At 33.8% G+C, this 19,617-nt stretch overlaps 1 protein-coding gene across 1 annotated transcript in view; it reads left to right on the plus strand.

The window, feature by feature from the left end:
• The window catches only part of GLIPR1L2 (GLIPR1 like 2), a 45,962-nt gene that overhangs the window by 13,387 nt on the left and 12,958 nt on the right, over positions 1-19,617 (plus strand). Inside the window, exons 2-3 of the mRNA XM_032171662.2 lie at positions 10,229-10,474; positions 12,353-12,456. Coding sequence (XP_032027553.1) covers positions 10,229-10,474; positions 12,353-12,456 — 350 coding nt within the window. The remainder of the gene's footprint in view (positions 1-10,228; positions 10,475-12,352; positions 12,457-19,617) is intronic.

Genomic DNA, 19,617 nt, shown 5'->3' on the forward strand with positions numbered 1-19,617 from the left:
TTTTTTTTTTTTTTTTTTTTTTTTGAGACAGAGTCTCGCTCTGTTGCCCAGACTGGAGTGCAGTGGCGCGATGTTGGCTTGCTGCAACCTCCGCCTCCCGGGTTCATGCCATTCTCCTGCCTCAGCCTCCCGAGTAGCTGGGACTACAGGTGCCTGCCACCACGCCCGGCTAATTTTTTTTTGTTTTTTTTTTAGTAGAGATAAGTTTTCACCATGTTGTAGGATGGTCTCAATCTCCTGACCTCGTGATCCTCCTGACCTCGTGATCCTCCCGCCTCGGCCTCCCAAAGTGCTGGGATTACAGGCGTGAGCCACCGCGCCCAGCCTGAACGTTCTTTATACTAACAACACAATATCTCATGGATCTTGGAAAAGCAAGGTACATTATGATATGTTTTGTATAAGAAAATTTAAAATAATGTACATTTGAATAGAAAATAGTGGACAGATCCACAGGAATTAATTAGTTACATATAGAAGTCCTAGGGGAAATAGGATGGTGAAGAGCAAGACAACATGACTTCTCAATGATTTTATGTGATTTTGTTTTTATAAAGTATTAGATATCTGTTCAAAAAATTATTTTTAAAACAAAATGTTCTTTAATGCATGTTGATAATTTCACTGGAGATTATAAGTAAGTGATAAGGTATTCATGAAACAAAAAAAATATGTACAGCAAAAAAATGTAATGGCAACAATTTAAAACAATATCCTCAGTAAAATACAGTATTTAGTGTATTAGGGCTAGCATTCCTGAAGTCTGATCTTTGTGTATGATGGCATGAAATAGGCAAACAAAACATCAAAATGGAAGTGAGCATAATTTTATATATATATGTATTTGTATTTTTGTTACTTAATCATATGTAATTTTAAACATGATCATTGAAGTTAAAGATAGTTAAGATAATCATAAAGATTATCATAATGATTTGATGTTGGTGGCTAGCAGATGGGAAAAGTTAGTTGAACTTCCAGATTTACAAAAGAGAAGTGAGCAATAAAAAGAAACTTCATCAAGCCTGCAATATAAGGAGGGAAAAATAGGAAATGATTTTTAAAAAGCTGTAAACATAAAATAATATTTTAAAATAAACTAAATATATAAGTTATCATAAATATGAGTGAATTTAATTTCCTTGTCAATAATTTGCAAAAATATATACCTGAAATGATTGAAAATAAAAATATGAATAAAAATATATTATGAAACTTCCAATTTAAAAAAGAGAAACAATATTATAAAATAATATAGAAATGAAGACCAAAGATAAAAAGAAATACTATGTATTGGGAAAAAAAAAGGTATAATCCATGAAGATAAAATAAAGGGCTTCGCACTGGCCAAAATAGAAAATATATCAAGTAAAATTTCCTAAAAATACAGAGAAATATTTTTTAAAACAAGATAATTGTGGGATGTTTTTTATACTTCTTTTAAAATCTTGTAAAATAGATTTGAAAAGTAAATTATATATAACAATGAATAAAATTGGACAAAATCAATGATTGTATATCCTGTCAATAAGGGATTCTAATATCCAGGAAAAACATCTGTTTTATGCTCATAAAGAAAAGCTTAAGTAGAAATTTTACAGGCTAAATTTCTGACTAGAATGTAATAAAACTAGAAAGTAAAAACAAAAAATGTTGGTTGATAGAATCTTAACTACTTAGGAATTAAGCAACATTCTTCAAATTATCTTCGGATCAAGAACAAAAAACAAAATTTCCCCAAAATATTGGCACAATATCAAATCACATGACATAAATAAAGGAAAAGGCAATTAACTGTAAATGTCATTTTACATAAGCTGACTGACAATAAGTGAACTAAAAAATTCAAAGAGAAGAAACAAAGAATGAGAATAGCTGTATAGGTAAAATTAATGAAAAATAATTTTTTCTAATAAAACAGCATTCTTATTTGCAAGAACTGAAAAAAAAAAAATAGACACATTCCTGATAAGCCTCAGGGGATAAAAAGAGAAAACAAATTATTTTAGAAGTGAGAAAAAGAATTATAACCACAGATGGAGATGAGATTATAAGAAGTGTAAGACAATATTATGTCCACCCATGTTAATAATATTAGGTATCTAGATGAAATCAAGTGTTTTTCTGGCAAAATGTAAGTTACAAAGTAAATCCAGAAAGAGAAAACCCTAACAGCAATGCTTTAGAAGACAGTAGCAAGATGTTGAATATCTGTTCTTTAAACAGGCCTCAATCTTAGGTAACAATAAATTCTGAATAATCTTCAAAGAACAGATAATTTCAATGATATTAAAGTGTTTCTGTGTGTTTAAAAAATGGAAGATTCAATTCATTTTAGAAATCTAGAATAACTTAAATCTCCAAATGTGATAAACATAACAAGGAGAAAAAGGGAAAAAATGTAGGCCTATTTCATTTATCAATATACATTGGACAGTAAATAGAATAATAATATTCTCTAGTCTCTTAATAATGTTTTCCTTTACTCTTCCTCAGTCACATTGTATACCACTCATTACTTAAATTTGTTCAGTTTCCAAAATCAGTGTTATGTATATTTTGACAAAGACTCTGAGCCTTCTTGAATAGACCTTGACCTTGGGCCCTGTCCTAAAGCCTACATTGCCCAGTTTTATCGCAAATCACACCTACCCCAGTTTAGACAGCATCTGTTGCCCTTGACATCTAATCACTCTGGCCTGCCTGCAGCAAGAATCTTTGTAGTCAGTTTAGCAAGAATCCCCCTACCCTTGATGTCTCCTTTTAGTAATTTTCCATGCACTGACTTCCTCACTCTGTTCCATGGGTATAAATCCCCACTTATCCTTGCTGTATTTGGAATTGAGCCCATTCTCTCTCCTCTAACATGATAGTCTTGCCACCTACCACAATAGTCCTAAAGTCCTCCACTGTGTTAACAAGTGTCATGAACAATTTTTCCTTTAACAGTTATAGTACTGCTGTGACTCCAATGGTAGCAGATTCAACATTGGATCTCCAAACCTCTCACTCAGGACCCCAAGTGCACCCCTTTGAAGACTTTGTCTTCACTCCTGAATAATTGATTGGTGATCCATTGGTGAGTCTGACTCCTGAGCCAGTGCTCCAGATGAGTCTGTTGAAGGACACTGAGGATAGATTTTTTATTTTTAAGCTTCTATAAACTCTCCAAAGCTGGATTAGAGTTTTAGGCTTCTTTGTCTGAAAGGTCCCTTCTAGGCTTGAAATTTATTTCCTTTTCTTTCTTTCAAGTGGGGATTCACTTCTCAATCCTGGACTGAAAGTCTTTCTTCCTGGCTCTTTGTTTTGTGGGGAGATTCACTTCCTGAGTTCTAGGCTGGACATTTGTCTTGGCTTCTTATGAGGTCTCCTTGTGGTCTCCGTTTGATTCTGCTTCTCTCCTGGGAGCTTTTCAGTTTGCTAACCCCCGTCTGGTTTTTGAGCCCCTGGTAACTCTATACTCCACCAACTCTGTCGGCTTCCTTTTTTGTTGGTGTGAATTTAACTAAGGATAATTTGGAACTTCAATGGCCTCTTTGGGAAACTTCAAATCTCTGCAAACTGGCTCCTCTAAGACCCCTCCCTTCCCAACATTTCTGCTCCTCCTTCCTCCTTGTACTACTTTTGATCTTCCCTTCAGTTCCCTTGATATGTCCACCTTCAACCCCCTACCTCCTTCATCCTTCTGTTCACACCAGCCTCTACAGTTACTAGAACTTTAGATCCCCTGCCCCCATTAGAGGCTTCCAAGAAACTCAGGAACCCTCAGAAGCAACTACCTGAGACTAAAAAGGAAAAATAACAAATTGGAAACGACTAGATATTTGATCTACCCAGATAGGCTTTGGAAATATCTAAACAACTATTTGATGTTCCCACAGTCTTTCACCTAAAAAGTAGTTCCCATTGTCCATGAGATTACATATCAAGACAAAGAAAGCCTTAAAGGCTTTTCCACAAATAATGGTAAAAAGCATTAGCCCTCATATTGAGCAGATCACCTTGTTACTTCTGTCAAAAACATAATTCCAAGTATTTTATATAAATCAGTGAGTTTTCTATTATTGTGTTTCACTTGACTCGTGGCTAAAATTTTAGAATGGACCTGTAAGATCTCTATATATGTCTCTCTCTGTGTGTGTATACGTATGTATGTTATGTACACGTGATATTTTCTTACCTTGAGATCATATTACAAATTTAATTTATAAAATCTCTTAAAGGAGGTCTACTAAAATTGCCTTAGAGCTAAACAAGGCTTATATAAATTAAACATTCCTCAAACTCTCAGAAAAATACAAACTAATCCACATTCTTTTCAGATTCACTTGACTTGGGTGAATCTTTGCCAAATAAGACTAGTTTAGTAATGTTGGTTTAATAAAACACAGCTGTGTCCTCTGAGTTATCAGAATTAATTATCATACAAGCATATATTTTTATTCTACTTGGGTTTACTAAGTCAAATAAACTTGTGATAGCTACTAGATATTTAAGATTATAAAAATTATAAATTCAGCCTAAGAACACATGTACAAATAAAGATACAGTAAAAATTAATTTCTTGATATCTATTACTTCATATGTATCAAGTGAAACAATAAAACAAAAATGTGTATTTAACCCTTTTTAGTTTTTTTGCTGTTGTTATTCTTTTATATTTACCTAACATGCATGTGCCATAAGAATAGTTAACAAGGAAGTAACTTGAGATGCTAGGTAGCTTTGTTTAGTGTTATGTCTTACTAAAAATAGTTTCCAAAATCTTTTTAATAACTTATAGTCTTAAAGTTATATTAGATTAAATTAATATTCACTGATAATTTCTAAGTAAGATAAACTGCTGAAACATTCATTTTTAAACATTAAGTTTACACACTTTTAGTTTTTAATACTATGAAGCAGAAAATACCTATAAAAGCTAGTGAGATGGTATATTCATAAAATTTGCTAGTCTACTATAGAATGCTGGTATATGACAAATAATTCACAGTTACTTACTTCCTAGTTTTTCTCTGTGAAATCAAGGATACTAATGTATACAATCACTTTGTATGAAAAGTTTACAAGGAATGTAGGATGTGTTTTTGTCAAGAGAAGGAGAAAGTAATTTTGTCTTAAAATAAAATGACTGGTCAGGATGAGAAAGAAGAAAATTTAGGACAATATATGTGGCAGACTGCCACGATTACTAACTGAGACCATCACTACAACAGTTACTACTGTTACTGCTTGAGACCATCATTACAAGACTCAACAGAGGACAAATGCAGAAATGAAAACTTAAAAGAAACTGTTTTAAAGGAAGGGTAACATGGGGAAGAAAAAGGCTCCCTGCCTCTAGTGAGCAAGGGCAGCCACCCAGAGCTTCCACAGCCCTTCATATTTATTGGCTAGAATGAGCAGGGAGGAAGAGGTAACAATTGGTCACCTGCATAATTGATCACAGATTCATATTATTACTAATAGGCTTCAGATGTACCTAATCACAAAAAAACACTTGTACCTGGGTCGTGACTGCGCTCAGCATTCTTCCTGGGCAGCAGACGCAGTTTGTCAGTTTGCCAACAACCCACTTTTATGAGAACAGTTTGCAGTTTACTCATATAGCCTCCAGTGGTATACTGAGTTGATCATGACCCTCACTCTTTTGGCCTTCAACAAATATAGAAATATGGATATAGAAAGTTTGAAAAGTCTTGTGAAAAGAAAAATTTATGTTGCATGGTCAAAGCTGGCTAAGACCAGATGGTTTTATTTATAATGGTTTTTTAGAAAACCTTAAATGACATTTAAAATTAAAAGTACACAGATGCAAAACTAGAATTTGATTTTTTCTCTGTAAAAATGACAACATTTACTTGGGTTACTGGTCTGCTCTTAATAACAAAATGGTCAAAAGTTTTTTTTTTTTTGCTTTTAAAGTAATTGACTTAGAATAAAAAGATTGTGTATATTAAAATAATTTCCTGTGCTTTATATCAACTTTATTATTTTCCTGATTATTTAAGAAAACCAAGTATTCTCACTTTTAAAAGAGCTAAGGTCTTTTAAAAAAAAAATTATGTTACCCCCATAGTTACTTTTGAAATCTTTTGTCATATTGGTTAAATAGATTGCTTAAGTATTGTTTTATAGCTAAGATCTTAGTCAAGTGTTCAAACCTTTTGAAATTTTTTATGACATTGCTTTTCCAAGATCAAATTCTAAATGAAACCTTAATTTTGAACTGAACTTGAAATTTCCCAGAACCCTAGACTATCTCAAAGAATTTGTTCCTTTACTTTGTTTTTTTAAAAAGGTTAAAACTAATTAGATTTATTTAATAGGTTAAATTGCATGAAATGCATTGTCAAATAAGAAGAGAGGTGTTGGGCATGGTGGCTCACACTTATAATCCCAACACTTTGGGAGGCTGAGGTGGGAGGATCACTTGAGCCCAGGAGTTTGTGACCAGCTTTGGCAATATGGTGAGACCCTGTCTCTACAAAAAAATAAAAGAATTAGCTGGGTGTGGTGGTGCACACCTGTAATCCCAGCTACTAGGGAGGCTAACAAAGGAGGATCAGCTGAGCCTAGGAGTTTGAGGCTACATTGAGCCACAATCACACCACTGCATTCTAGCCTGGGCAACAGAGCAAGTCCGTATCTCAAAAAACAAAACAAAAACAAAAACAAAAAAAAACAAAGAGAAAGAGAGAGAGAGAAATACAAGAGGGGCCTGACAAAGACTCTCTACTTAACCAAACTTTAGTCAGACTTTCCTGAGCCCTCTCTGGCTAGGCCTGGGATTTAGGCCCTGTCCTATGGCCTGCATCACCCAGTTTTCACAAAAGTCCCACCTAGCCCAGTTTAAGGAGAGTCTCCCACCCTCGATATCTGATTACTCTGAATATCGTCTGATCAAAATCTTCATCCCCTACCCTTGAGCTCTGCCTGGCCTGACCTGACTACAGTGGCCTGTCTTCAGCAAGAATCCTGTTAGATCAATGTAGCAAGAACCCCCTCAAACTTGATGTCTCCTCATAATAATTTTTTATTCATTGACCCCCTCATCCTACTCCATGGCTATAAATCCCCACTTATCCTTGCTGTGTTTGGAGTTGAGCCTCAGGTGTCTCCCCTGTTGCAAGTCTTCTAAAACTTTCATTGCTGTGTTAACAAGTGTCATGAATATTTTTTTCTTCCATAATGAAATTTTTCATCTGCAACTTTGTATCCTTCAGCTTATTCATTGCGATATTCCCATGTTTTGAATGGATGAATAAATAAATGAATGTGTAAAAGCACAAAGGGAAAATTAAGAGACAGAGAGAATAGAATGCAAAGTTCCTAAATCTTACAAATGGTGTGGAACTAAAAAACAAAATAAAGGGGAGAAAATTAAGAAATAATAGAAGCAAATTTTCTAGAGCTGAGGAGAGACATAAGTTTTTAGATTAAGATAAATGTCAGGGAAAATTGTGAAATACAATATTTTGTGCACTGTTTATCTTACACATAGCAATTATCTTTTCTGTAATTGTCTTTGAGCTAGGCAATTTACAATTTTTAAATTGTAGAAAAGTGATTGTAATGTAACTAATTTTGCTCATAGAAATGCAAATTCATCGTGTCTGATGAAATGTAATTGACTATTTCCCTGTGGATAAGACCCAGTTTTTACATTTATTCGTGAATGGATTTCAGCACTTCTTTACAACATATAATCTTGAGAATTCTTTGGATTTTTCTTGAACAAGCTATAATATCTTAGTGGTTCTCTCATTAATTAATCACTTAAAATCATTGACACATGTATGAGAGTTATGATTATACCTTCCTTTTAAAATTATTTTTTAATGGAGTCCACCAAATGCTAAGCCCAATTAATGAGAAAAGGCCCATACCTAGACATATTCTAGGGAAATATATTGAAATAAAATCTTAAAATCTTCCTGTTACCTATAAGAGAGTACAGATTAGAGTATGGATTCAGCTTTTCTAGCTAAACAAAGACTAATGGCTAACAAAAATTTTTTGCCTTCTCAAAGCACATTTATCAACCTTATCTTGACATATTTCATTAAATATCTCATTAACTGCTTCTTGAAACTTTGACCTCTCTTTTCAATTATGATTTTTATTCATAGTTGAATAAAAGAATTTGGAGCTATTACAATTTATTTGCACATAGTCATGAGAAGTAAAATGCTTATAAACTTGGAGTTGGGAATTAGATTTCATGGGTTTAAATCCAGGCTCCACAATTTACTGTCTATGAGACATTTAATACACTTAAACTACTTAACCTCTTTGTGTTTTAGTTACTTCCTCTGGGCAAACAGAAATAATAATAATAGGGTTATTGGAACATTCAGTGAGATAATACATAAAATACACTTAAAATAGTGCCTGCCATGTAGTAAGGATGAGGTATGTGAACTATATGCATAATAAATCAGGTTGAAGTATAGTCCATGGGACATTGTTTGCAAATGGGAAACAATCTAAAGGTCTATTAATGGTGAAATGGTTACATTTATTATAGGCTATCCATGCTGTGGAATACTATGTAGACCTTGTAAAAATTAAGCACATCTAGTTATGTTAATATGGAACTCTTTGTCTACATGAAAACTGAAAGTTGAAGGCCAATAATATTATATATGATATGATCACAATAATGCAAGGGAAAAAAATCACAAAATACCCATTTAAAACAGCCAAACTTATAGTTAAATGTGTGTGTATGTTTGTATATATAGAGATAGAGAGATGTATACACAGGCAATTTTTTTAATAGTGGTTACCTCAGGGGAAGGGAAGTAGTAGGGAGATATTCTAAAGGTCTGATATGTTTATTTTCTATATTGTATTTATGTATAATCTATGGGATTCACTAAGAAAACTCTAAGGCAACCTTGTTCAATCTGTGGCCTGCAGGTTGCATGAGGCCCAGGAGAACTTTGAATGCAGCCCAACACACATTTGTAAACTTTCTTAAAACGTTATGAATTCTTTTGCGATTTTTTTTACTAGGTCATTAGCTATTCTTAGTGTTAGTGTATTTTATGTATGGCCTAAGACAATTCTTCTTCCAATGTGGACCAGGGAAGCCAAAATGTTGGACACTCCTGCTCTAAGGAAGTATGAGTATTGATTTTCAGATGTTTACTTTCTGATACACTGTAACATATATACTTAGTATTTTTGGTTTCACCACTATTTTGTTGATTTTTCTAGTGTGTGGTTTGTGTTCTTGTCCTTCACTAACAATTAATTTAATGAGTCTCTAAATGATGATAAAAGCACACATTTCTGGTTATTTCCAGATAGCTAGCCAGGGAACAGCATCTTATGCTATTTTCTCATATTTCTGCAACAAACTTTATATGTGCCTTATTTATAACATTCACCAACTAATACCATGTGTTGAAAGTTTTTTTTTTTTTACACAGACACATATATATATTCTGCGTCTTCTCTTTCTCTCATTCTTTAATCTTATATATATCTGATTTTATATATATAATATATATCTAATCCGATATATATGTGAGATATATATCTAATCCAATATATATATAAGATGTATATTTAATCCGAGATATATATAAGATGTATATCTAATCTGATATATATAAGATGTATATCTAATCCAATATATATAAGATGTATATCTAATCCAATATATAAGATGTATATCTAATCAGATATGTATAAGATATATATATATAAGATGTATATCTAATCAGATATATAAAAAATATACATAATTCTAATAAAGCAATTTGAGGACAAAATTTATGCTGACTTAGCATTTTATTCTTGACAATATGATATTTTGCATATAATCATTACTTAATACCTCTTAAATAATATTTTAGATTGTTATATTTCTGTGTACAAAAAGGCATGAGTTTAAAAATATATACTCTGAGCAGACTATAGGTAATTGTATTACATACTTCTGAATAGACTACATGTAAGAGTATTATCATTTCCATCATCTAGCATTCTAATATTTTAATTACAAAGATATACATAGTCTTTTGTCTCAGGAAATGGTCATCTCATTTCTGATTATCCTATAGAAGTTTTTCCCAGTAGAAATTTCTCAACCAAGATGCACAAGTACAAAGTTAGAATTGTTTCCTTTAAATATAATGATAACTCAAGAAAAAATATTTTAGACTACAGAAAAAACTTCTTCTTTTGTTCTCTTTGCTTTTTGAATATTTTTCAGACTTGGGATGTAGCTTTATCACGGACTGCTAGAGCATGGGGAAAAAAATGTTTGTTTGAGCATAATATTTATTTACAAGATGTACATATGGTCCATCCTAAATTTTATGGTATTGGTGAAAATATGTGGGTCGGCCCTGAAAATGAATTTACTGCAAGTATTGCTATCAGAAGTTGGCATGCAGAGAAGAAAATGTACAATTTTGAAAATGGCAGTTGCTCTGGAGACTGTTCTAATTATATTCAGGTATCTAATTTTTATTTTGTTATTAATTCAAACACTTCTTAATTGCTTTATGCCTAGTTTTATTATGTTTCAAATTTGTACATAAACTCAAATAATAAAACTATTACATTTAATAAGATCACAATTTTAATCAATCTTCCTAGTCTTCAAAATTCCTACCATCCCATCTTTTATGTGAACCATACAATTAAAACATTATTTTAAATATAGTAAACCTAATCTCCATGTTCAAAGATGAAAGTCACTTTCCTAAAAATAATGTACACTGGGAAAGGAGGAAAGAAACCAGTAAATAAAAATACTTTATGAATTATTAACTATAAACATACGTAGAAGATGCTTTTGCGCATATCAGTACACATACTACTACTATATAGCTGATTGATTAAAACTTTTGAAATGCAAATTAATAGTATTATTTCCCTGCCTCTGGTTCCATAATCCACCCTCACACTTTATACTCCAGGAATATTGAAGCACTTTTCATTTCAGGTACATAACTTTTGTTATTTTATACATCACATTGTTTAACAATAATTTATTTATATGTCTGATTCTACATGGAGGGCAGGGACCTTGCCTTTTCATCCATATATTCTCAACATAACAACATGACATTATTTAGGTCTGCAATAAATATTTGTTTCAGGGATCAAGAAATTATTGCATGAACTCCCACATTTATTTAAAAGGTAGTTTTTCAATCAATAGACTCTGATGTCACGTTTTATGTAGAACTTAACACTTTGGAATTTGTTCGTTTTGAACTCATGTCTTTCTCTTTCATCCAATCATGCTTCAAAAATTTTTGCATCAGTTTTTTTTTTCTGATCATTTCTTTCTTCTAGAAAGTTATAGTGATTCTCCATTGACTTGCTCCTATCAAATCTAGCCTCTTTAATATGACTTTAATACTCAATAAACTAACCAAATCTACTCCCTAACATAGTACTCTGTGTTTTTACTCCTTAATTCTATTCTCCTAGACCTTCTCGTTTTCTACATATGAATGCTTAACTTCTTTAACTCTTGCAGATATTCTATTCTTTATTCTTTTAATGTATCACCTTTTTAATGTGTCTCTTTATTTCTTTAAGAATCACACTTTTAAAACCACTAAGGCTTGAGATAAAAGAATGAAACGAGAATGGTTCCTCTTTCTTGCACAGAGGTTAACAAAACAAAACAGTACTTTTTGGTTCACTTGGAAGTATTAGAAATATTAAAGTTATACAGATAATTTCTGGAATGCCTTTGATTATTCCCATCTTTTTCACACCAATTCAAGATCTGTTTCTCTTTTGTAGGAACCAGCTCTTTTATTTCATTTTTTAATGAAAAGGCCAGATTCTGTTTTATCCTACGATAGAATTTTCTTAACAAAGAGAAGGAGAAATGCCAATAGCATTCAATACTTCTCTACTCTTGTATCTCTTTTACTTTCCTATAATCGGATTGTCTCTCTTCTTCTCCCTTTTTTCCACAACTTCAATCTTTTAAAAACTTTTTCTCCTCTTTCTCATCTTCCTCTCTTCCAATAACCTAGAACTTTCCAATTCAACCAGAGGTTGAAAATTGATTCATCAGGCATGACTTCCTTTGGCTCTGAAGCATTATTCTGGATCAACAGTGTTCTCAAACAGTTCTTCCTAAGAATATGGTATTGGTAGAACCTATTGAAGTATTTCTCTAAATACAGTGTTGAAAAGGCTGCCCAAACTCCGTGGTAACTCTCTACACGTCTCTAAATGAAAATAGTTTATATTTCTTGAATTGCTTGGTGAAAAGTTCCATGTGAATGGAATATATTATTGTTTATAATATGAAAGTAAATGTTTAAAATTAAATTTTGTGTCTTTCTTGAAAATTTTATTTTAGCTTGTTTGGGACCACTCTTACAAAGTTGGTTGTGCTGTTACTCCATGTTCAAAAATTGGACATATTATACATGCAGCAATTTTCATATGCAACTATGCTCCAGGGTAAGTTACTTAAAATTAATAAAAGAATATAAAATAAATTCAGAATATTTCAAGGTAAGTTTTTCTAACTTTTAATATATTTTTATAAGTGTTTTTTGAACTATAAAGTAATTAAATATAATACTTTACATTGAAATATTTTCAATCAATTTTATAATGAAATAAGTCATAAATTGGACATATTGATTTTACTTATACACTAGTCAAATATTACTTCCTAGAGTAACCTTAACTTTAGTATTATTTCACAATGTTTCACTTAATTAGCATAAGGCAAATTATTTTCCAAAATAGTTTATTCTAAAATTTATAGTAAAAGTAGAAATAAAATTAGATGTGTTGAAATTTATTTAGTAAGAATTGTTTCAGGAATATGTCAGTTTTGTAACATGAAGAACACTTTTAATTGACCACCCCTTGGAGATTACATTATTAACTGGGACCTGTCTTATACGTATAAGGAATTGTAACTTCTCAGAGATTGAAAAGCACTTCAAACATCTTTTAGTCAAGCTATTCATATATGACTATACTGTATACCTGAGTACCTTCAAATGATGGAAAATAACTGCATCTCAAAATAGCTTCCATTTCTTGAGAGCTCTTTTGGAAAGTTCCAAGCTTTCTTACAGGTCAATATAATACTATAAATAATATTATTATAACTTCCAAATAAGTTAGAAAATGTTTGAATTAACATCTTAAATAAACAGTAAGAATTGACTGCCTACCAAGATTGAGAACGAATTTCTGCCAAATAAAATGCTTTGGGACTAAACCAGAAAGAAAAATTTAAAAAGCAGTGATTACTGATTGTATTCCCCTGGCTAAGAAAAACAATAGAACTATGCTGTGCGTCAAATTAAACTCAGCTCTTTCCTGATGTTCTCATTAGCTCTTGCTAACTTTGAATATAGACATGCAAAATAAGTTTGGAATATAGAGTTGCAAAACATTTTAGGTGTCCTTTCACTCCTACAGACTGGAAGCATTGGGATACCTATTACATGCAGAAACTTTAAAAATTACTACTGATTGGTCTTGCAAATTCAAACAGAATTGTACACCGGGGAGGAGAGGGTTGGTAGAGGTTTTTCTGGGGCACAAATCCTCATTTATTCACTCAGCAAGTATGTACAGGCTCTGTTCTTTCTACTAACAAGACGCAAAAAGACACCACATTTAGTTTATAGTCTTGGCAGGGAGACAAACACTTTTTAATAAGTGAACACATAGATAAATAACATTTTAATTAGACAATAAAATATACTGTAAAAAGCAAGATTAGCAAATAGAGAATGACTGGTCTAGAAGATAGATAGGGTAGTCACAGAAGAAGGGTGTCATTTGAGCTGAAAACCAGATGTTCCAGGTAGAAGTATGTTCCAGATAGGAACATGTATAAAAATCTCAGAGATTGGAATGAGTTTAACATGTTTGAGAAAGGAATAACTGTGGTTAGAGGTAGGAGTTGAGGTGGAGAGTTAGACGACAGCTAGACCAAATATAATAACATATGTTATGTTAAAGATTTTGGAATTTATCCTAAGTAATGACAAAGCCATTGGAAGGTCTTAAGCACAGAGTGACATGATCTCATTTTTGTTTTGAAAAGAACACCTTAACGAAAAGATTACTGTGGCTGTTGGTAGAGAATGAAATATAAGGAAACAAGAGTGTAAAGAAGAAGTACAATTAGGAGGCTGTTTCCTGCAATACAGGCTACAGACTGATATTTTGGATTAGGGTTTTAGCATGTGGATTGTTTATCGAGTTGGATAATGAATTACCACAAATGTAGTGATTTAAAGCAGCACCCATTTATTATCAAACAGTTCTATAGGTCATGAACCCAGGCATATTGTGGCAGGATTGTCTTCCCAGGGTCTCAAAGGCCAAAATCCAGATGTTGACTAAGTATTCACCTGGAGGATTGGAGAAGTACCTGCTTCCAAGCTTATTCAGGCTGTGAGCAGAATTTAGCTCTGTATGGTGATGGGACTCTTGTCTTTGTTTCCTTGCTGGCTCTTAGCCATGTGTTGTCTCTTCTTCTGGAGCTGCCCATGTTTCTTTGACACGTGGCCCCACCATCTTCAAGTAAGCAAAGGTATGTCAGAGCCTTCTCATGTTTCAAATCTCTGACTCCTCTTCTGTGACCAGCTACAGAAAACTCTCTGCTTTTAAAACACCCATAGGATGAGTCAAGGCCAACCTAGATAATGGCAATATTTTAAGGTCAGCGGTGCCTTATAATATAATTATGGAAGTAAAATTCATTATATTCACTCTCCTGAGAATTATGCATGGTGTGTACATGAGGAGTGGAGGATCTTGTGATTCATCTTAGAATTCTGCCTACCATAGAATGGAAATGGTGAGGAAAGGTCTGTTTCTGGGTATATTATGAAGGTGGAGCTAATAATACAAGCCAATTGGTTTGACTTTAGGGATAAATTGAATAAAATAATCAAGCAACACTGTGCCTATGTCTTTCGTCTAAAAAACTGGGTGGATGATGATTTCATTAACTTAGAGAAGATCAAAAGATATGTTTTCTATTTGAGTATATCAGATAGAAAAATCAATGTAGAAGTGTGAATGAATCATAAGAAGCAGACAGCCATATGAAAGTATGTGGTTGTTTTCTAAGTAGAGGAAACTTCTGGTATAAAGGCCCTGAAGTGGAAGTCACAGTGAATTAGATCAGCATGTGGGAGAGTGAATATGGAGACAATTTAAGAACTAAGTCCTGGGGCGCTACGCTATTTCAAACTAAGGCAAAAGAGCTAGTAAAGGAGAATGAAGAGAGGCTAATGAGGTATGAGGGAAACCAAAAACCTGCTGGTAAGGTACTTGGAAGTCAAGTGAAGAACATGAGCTAAAAAGGCCAAACTGGTTAACTCTATGAGATGCTGCTGAGAGAATGAGAAATTGAGGAAGGAGAACTGACAGTTCCATTAGATGAGATGAAGTTATTTGGTGACCTCAATAAGAATAGTAAGTACAGGGGTCTCAGATGACTACAGTGATAAGATGAAGCTACTAGTTGTTGAAATTACCCTTTTTTTCTTGCTACTCTCCTATTGCATAGGCTTCCTTGTCTTGAAATTTCTGTTAACCATTTTTCCTTTGATACAAATATTGGCAAGTCTACCTTGAAGGATCTAGATTGGAACAGTTATCAGTCAACTCAGTCCAATTCTTATCTGATTATGTACCTAAAATAGACAATCACATTATCTCTCTTAAGGATAGTTGGTAGAAAAATCAATCCATTACAATATTATAAAATACTGGGTAGAAATGAATGTAAAAAACCAAATTGAAAATTAGAAGGTATAGTGGGATGAACGGTGCCCCCCCACCCCACCAACGTTATGTTTAGGTCCTAATTTCCAGAACCTGTCAATATTACTTAAATGGCAAAAGTGTGAATATTACCTAATATGGCAAAGATGTGGTTAAGATAAGGATCTTGAGAGAAGGTGTTTATTCTGGATTATTTGGGTGAGGGCTAAATGCAATCACATGTATACTTGTAAGAGATGGAGAGGAGGATTCAGCATTAGACACACAGAAAAGGAGGAGGCAGTGTGACCACAGTGGAAGCAGCTACAGTGATGCATCCATAAGCCAAGGAGCTAAGGCCACCAGAAGCTGGAAAAATCAAGGAACAGATTCTTAACAGCCTTTGGAGGCAGCACAGCCCTGCCAACACCTTGATATTGGACTTTGGGCCTCCAGAACAGTGAGAGAATAAATTAATGCTGTTTTAGCCACCCAATTTGTGGTAATTTGTTAATATAGTTACAGAAAATTAATGCAGAATGGAAAAATAAAACAGACCTGGCCATGCATACAGAAAACAACAAGTCAAAGCAACCTTGAAAATTTTTCTCAGAAACACAAAGGTGAAGAATAGAGGTCAAAATATATATGAAAAAATAAAGGAAATACGTATGGCATATAAATCTACAAACTGGTGTTTCTAAAGAATAGAGAAGAGCCAAGGAAAGAGAAATAATAAAGAAAGAAAATGTTCCTAATCTACAAATATATCTGTATAAAGATTAGAATACTTTATAATGTAACAGAAAAAAACTGAAACAATATTTACATATAATTATTTACTAGTCCTTATTTTTCATTTTCAAAGATAAAAACTCACACATTTTAAGTACAATTTTAAAAAGTAGAATAAAACAATATTAATTTGATTACTCTAAAACTTAAATATTAGAAAAGACACAAGGATGACCATAAGAATTTACACTTCATTGATAGGTAATGTTATTAACTGAGCTAGGAAAAGATATAGAGTGGAGGGAAAATAACTGTTTTGTTTTTAGGCATGTTGGATCTGCAGTTGACTACAGGACCTTTCATTTAGTTAAATATAATTTTGTTGTAAGTGTGCCAAAGACATTGCACATTACATTTTATGTAATGTAATTTATAAATATTTCCCCAGTTTGATGTTTAACTGTTGACTTAAGATGCAATTCATTTTTGTCAAATCGTATTGTTTTGTTTTACTGTAGAAACAAAAGTATCAGTTTTTTTTTCATGGGTTTTGAGGTTTGTGTCATGCATAGATAAGCTTTCTCAAAATATTACTGCTATTTTTAATTATCTTATATTTTCTTCTAGCAATTCTTACGTTATCCATTTTGCTTCTGTACATTATGTAAGCTGGTATAAGAATATCTTGCTTAAAATAACTATAAAGGCTGGACAAAACATATACAACAACTGTTTTTAGGCATTAGGAAACAACCAGTGTGGGTCTTTGATCTCTTCAAATAAGAAAGAACTCAGTGGGAGTCACATATTTGTCCCAGTTTTCTCCCTGAAAGTGTTTCCCAAACTGTAGCCAGAGAAACAGAATCCAAGCAAAGGATGTGTATTTTGCTGGGTAAAGGAGAAATCAGTGTCTGTCAGTGCTAAGGTGTTTGGTATTTGGGACCGGAATCTCAAAGAGGAGGAGGCTTCAAAGAAGAAGCCCCCCGAGTCTATGTAAAAACTTTCTGCAGGTCCTTGGCCAACTTGTTAGCTGTGCCTCACAAAGCAAGATGCTCAATGGATTAGCGGGGACCAGTTATTCAGAAGCTGAAGATCTGCACAGATATTTCAGAAGCTGCACAGTGCTGAGAAGATAGATAGAGTTACAGTTTGGGCCCAGCAAAAATGGAGAGTTGTTGGTTAACACCCTGGGCACTAGCTTGTGGACTCAGAAAGGCCATGCCCTAAGAGTAAGAACCATACCCAAAGACTAAGCCCACCATAGGAATAAGGGAAACGGTAATATAGACCCATCTAATCCTAAAACCAACCCTCAACAGGATGGCAGTTATCTGCCAGTAATTTCACTGTCAGACAAAGCAAAACTCACCATTTTTTTAAAGGAAGCTGATGTAATGGTTAATTTTATGTGTCAGCTTGGCTAGGCTGTGGTGCCCAGTTGTTTGGTCAAACCAGTCTAGATGTTACTGTGAAGGTATATTTCAGATGTGATTAACGTTTAAACCAGTAGGCTTTGAATAAAGCAGATTATCCTCCATAATTTCATTGAGCTTCACTCAATCAGTTGAAGGTCTGAGGTCCTTTCAACTTTTAAGAGAAAAGTCTGAGGTCTCCAGAAGAGAAAGGAATTTGCCTCCAGACTTCCTCCTTCAAACTCAAGACTATAACATCAGCAGTTCCCTGGATCTCCAGCCTGCCAGCCTGCCCTGCAGATTTTGGACTTAAACCAGCTCCCATGAGCCAATTCCTTAAAATAGAGTCTGTCTCTCTCTCTCTTGCTCTCTCTCTCTCTCTTTCCCTTTCTGTCTCTCTGATGTATGTGTATGTGTGTATGTTTATACACATGCATATACATCATATTGGTTATATTTCTCTGGAGAACTTTAATACAGATTTTGGTACCAGCAGTAGAGTTTGAGGCCACAAAGGACATATTCAATTAGATCTGCTGGATCTATGGCCCAAATGGCTGATCAACTTGTGTGACATCCTGCACCTATTGGTGCCTTCTCTTGTTCTAGGCCTCGCTCAAAAGTAGAAGCTTTCAAGTCACTCAGTAAATGCGCTGCAACAGCACACCCAAATGAGGAATATGTTGCCTCCAAATCCAAAAAGGCCTGCTAAGTTTTTTTTGCCCCTTGTTTGATTACAGAAGGAGATAAGTGCAACAACATATCTTTCACCTTAGAAGGGACATCTCAACATGCAGCATACCATTGTACCCTAGAAACTTCACTGAGGTAAAAGACCCCTGGATTTGTGTCAGATATTGAACCTGAATTTGATCAAGCCTCAAGACCTAACTACCAGAAATACAGGGAATATAGTAGCAAGGTAAACAGCATCACAGTCGTATAGTCACCCAAGTCCTAACACCTAAGACTTCAAAATTTGACCTTATTTGGAAATAAGGTGATTTGGGGTGTAATTAGTTAAGATGAGGTCATAGTGGAGTAGTTTGGGTCCCTAATCCAATGTGATTAGTGACTTTATAAGAAGATGGAAATGTGGAGATACAGAGACATGGGGCTAATGTCATGCAAAGAAGGAGTGATGTGTCTACAAGCCAAGGAACACCAAAGATTGCTGACCATCACCAAATGCTAAGAGAGAGGCATGGAGTGAGTCTCCATTGGAACCCTCAGAAGGAACCAACTGTGCTGACACCATAATTTTGGACTTTTTGCCTTCAGAACTGTAAGATAATAAATTTCTGTTGTTTTTAAGCCATCTAGTTTGTGGTACTTTGTTACAGCAGCCCAAGAAAACTAATACACAATGATAAAAACCAACAAGTATCTCCCATAAAATTCAACCAAGTTCAGCTTCCCTTCCCAATTTAAAAAGAAGCTAACAAGTGAAACTTAGTAAAATTAGGGAAAAATTCTTCTTTTCATTAAAATGGTGTTTTTAAAGAACCTCAAACTAAAAGGTATCATATTTAGTGGCGAGATCTACAAGAATTGCCATTAAGGTTTTAAAAAGATAAGAAATATTCATTCTGGCCGGGCATGGTGGCTCAAGCCTGTAATCCCAGCACTTTGGGAGGCCGAGGCAGGCGGATCACAAGGTCAGGAGATCGAGACCATCCTGGCTAACACGGTGAAACCCCATCTCTACTAAAAATACAAAAAATTA

The sequence above is a fragment of the Hylobates moloch genome, unplaced genomic scaffold (genome assembly GCF_009828535.3).
Source record: "Hylobates moloch isolate HMO894 unplaced genomic scaffold, HMol_V3 SCAFFOLD_12, whole genome shotgun sequence".
Taxonomy (NCBI): domain Eukaryota; kingdom Metazoa; phylum Chordata; class Mammalia; order Primates; family Hylobatidae; genus Hylobates; species Hylobates moloch.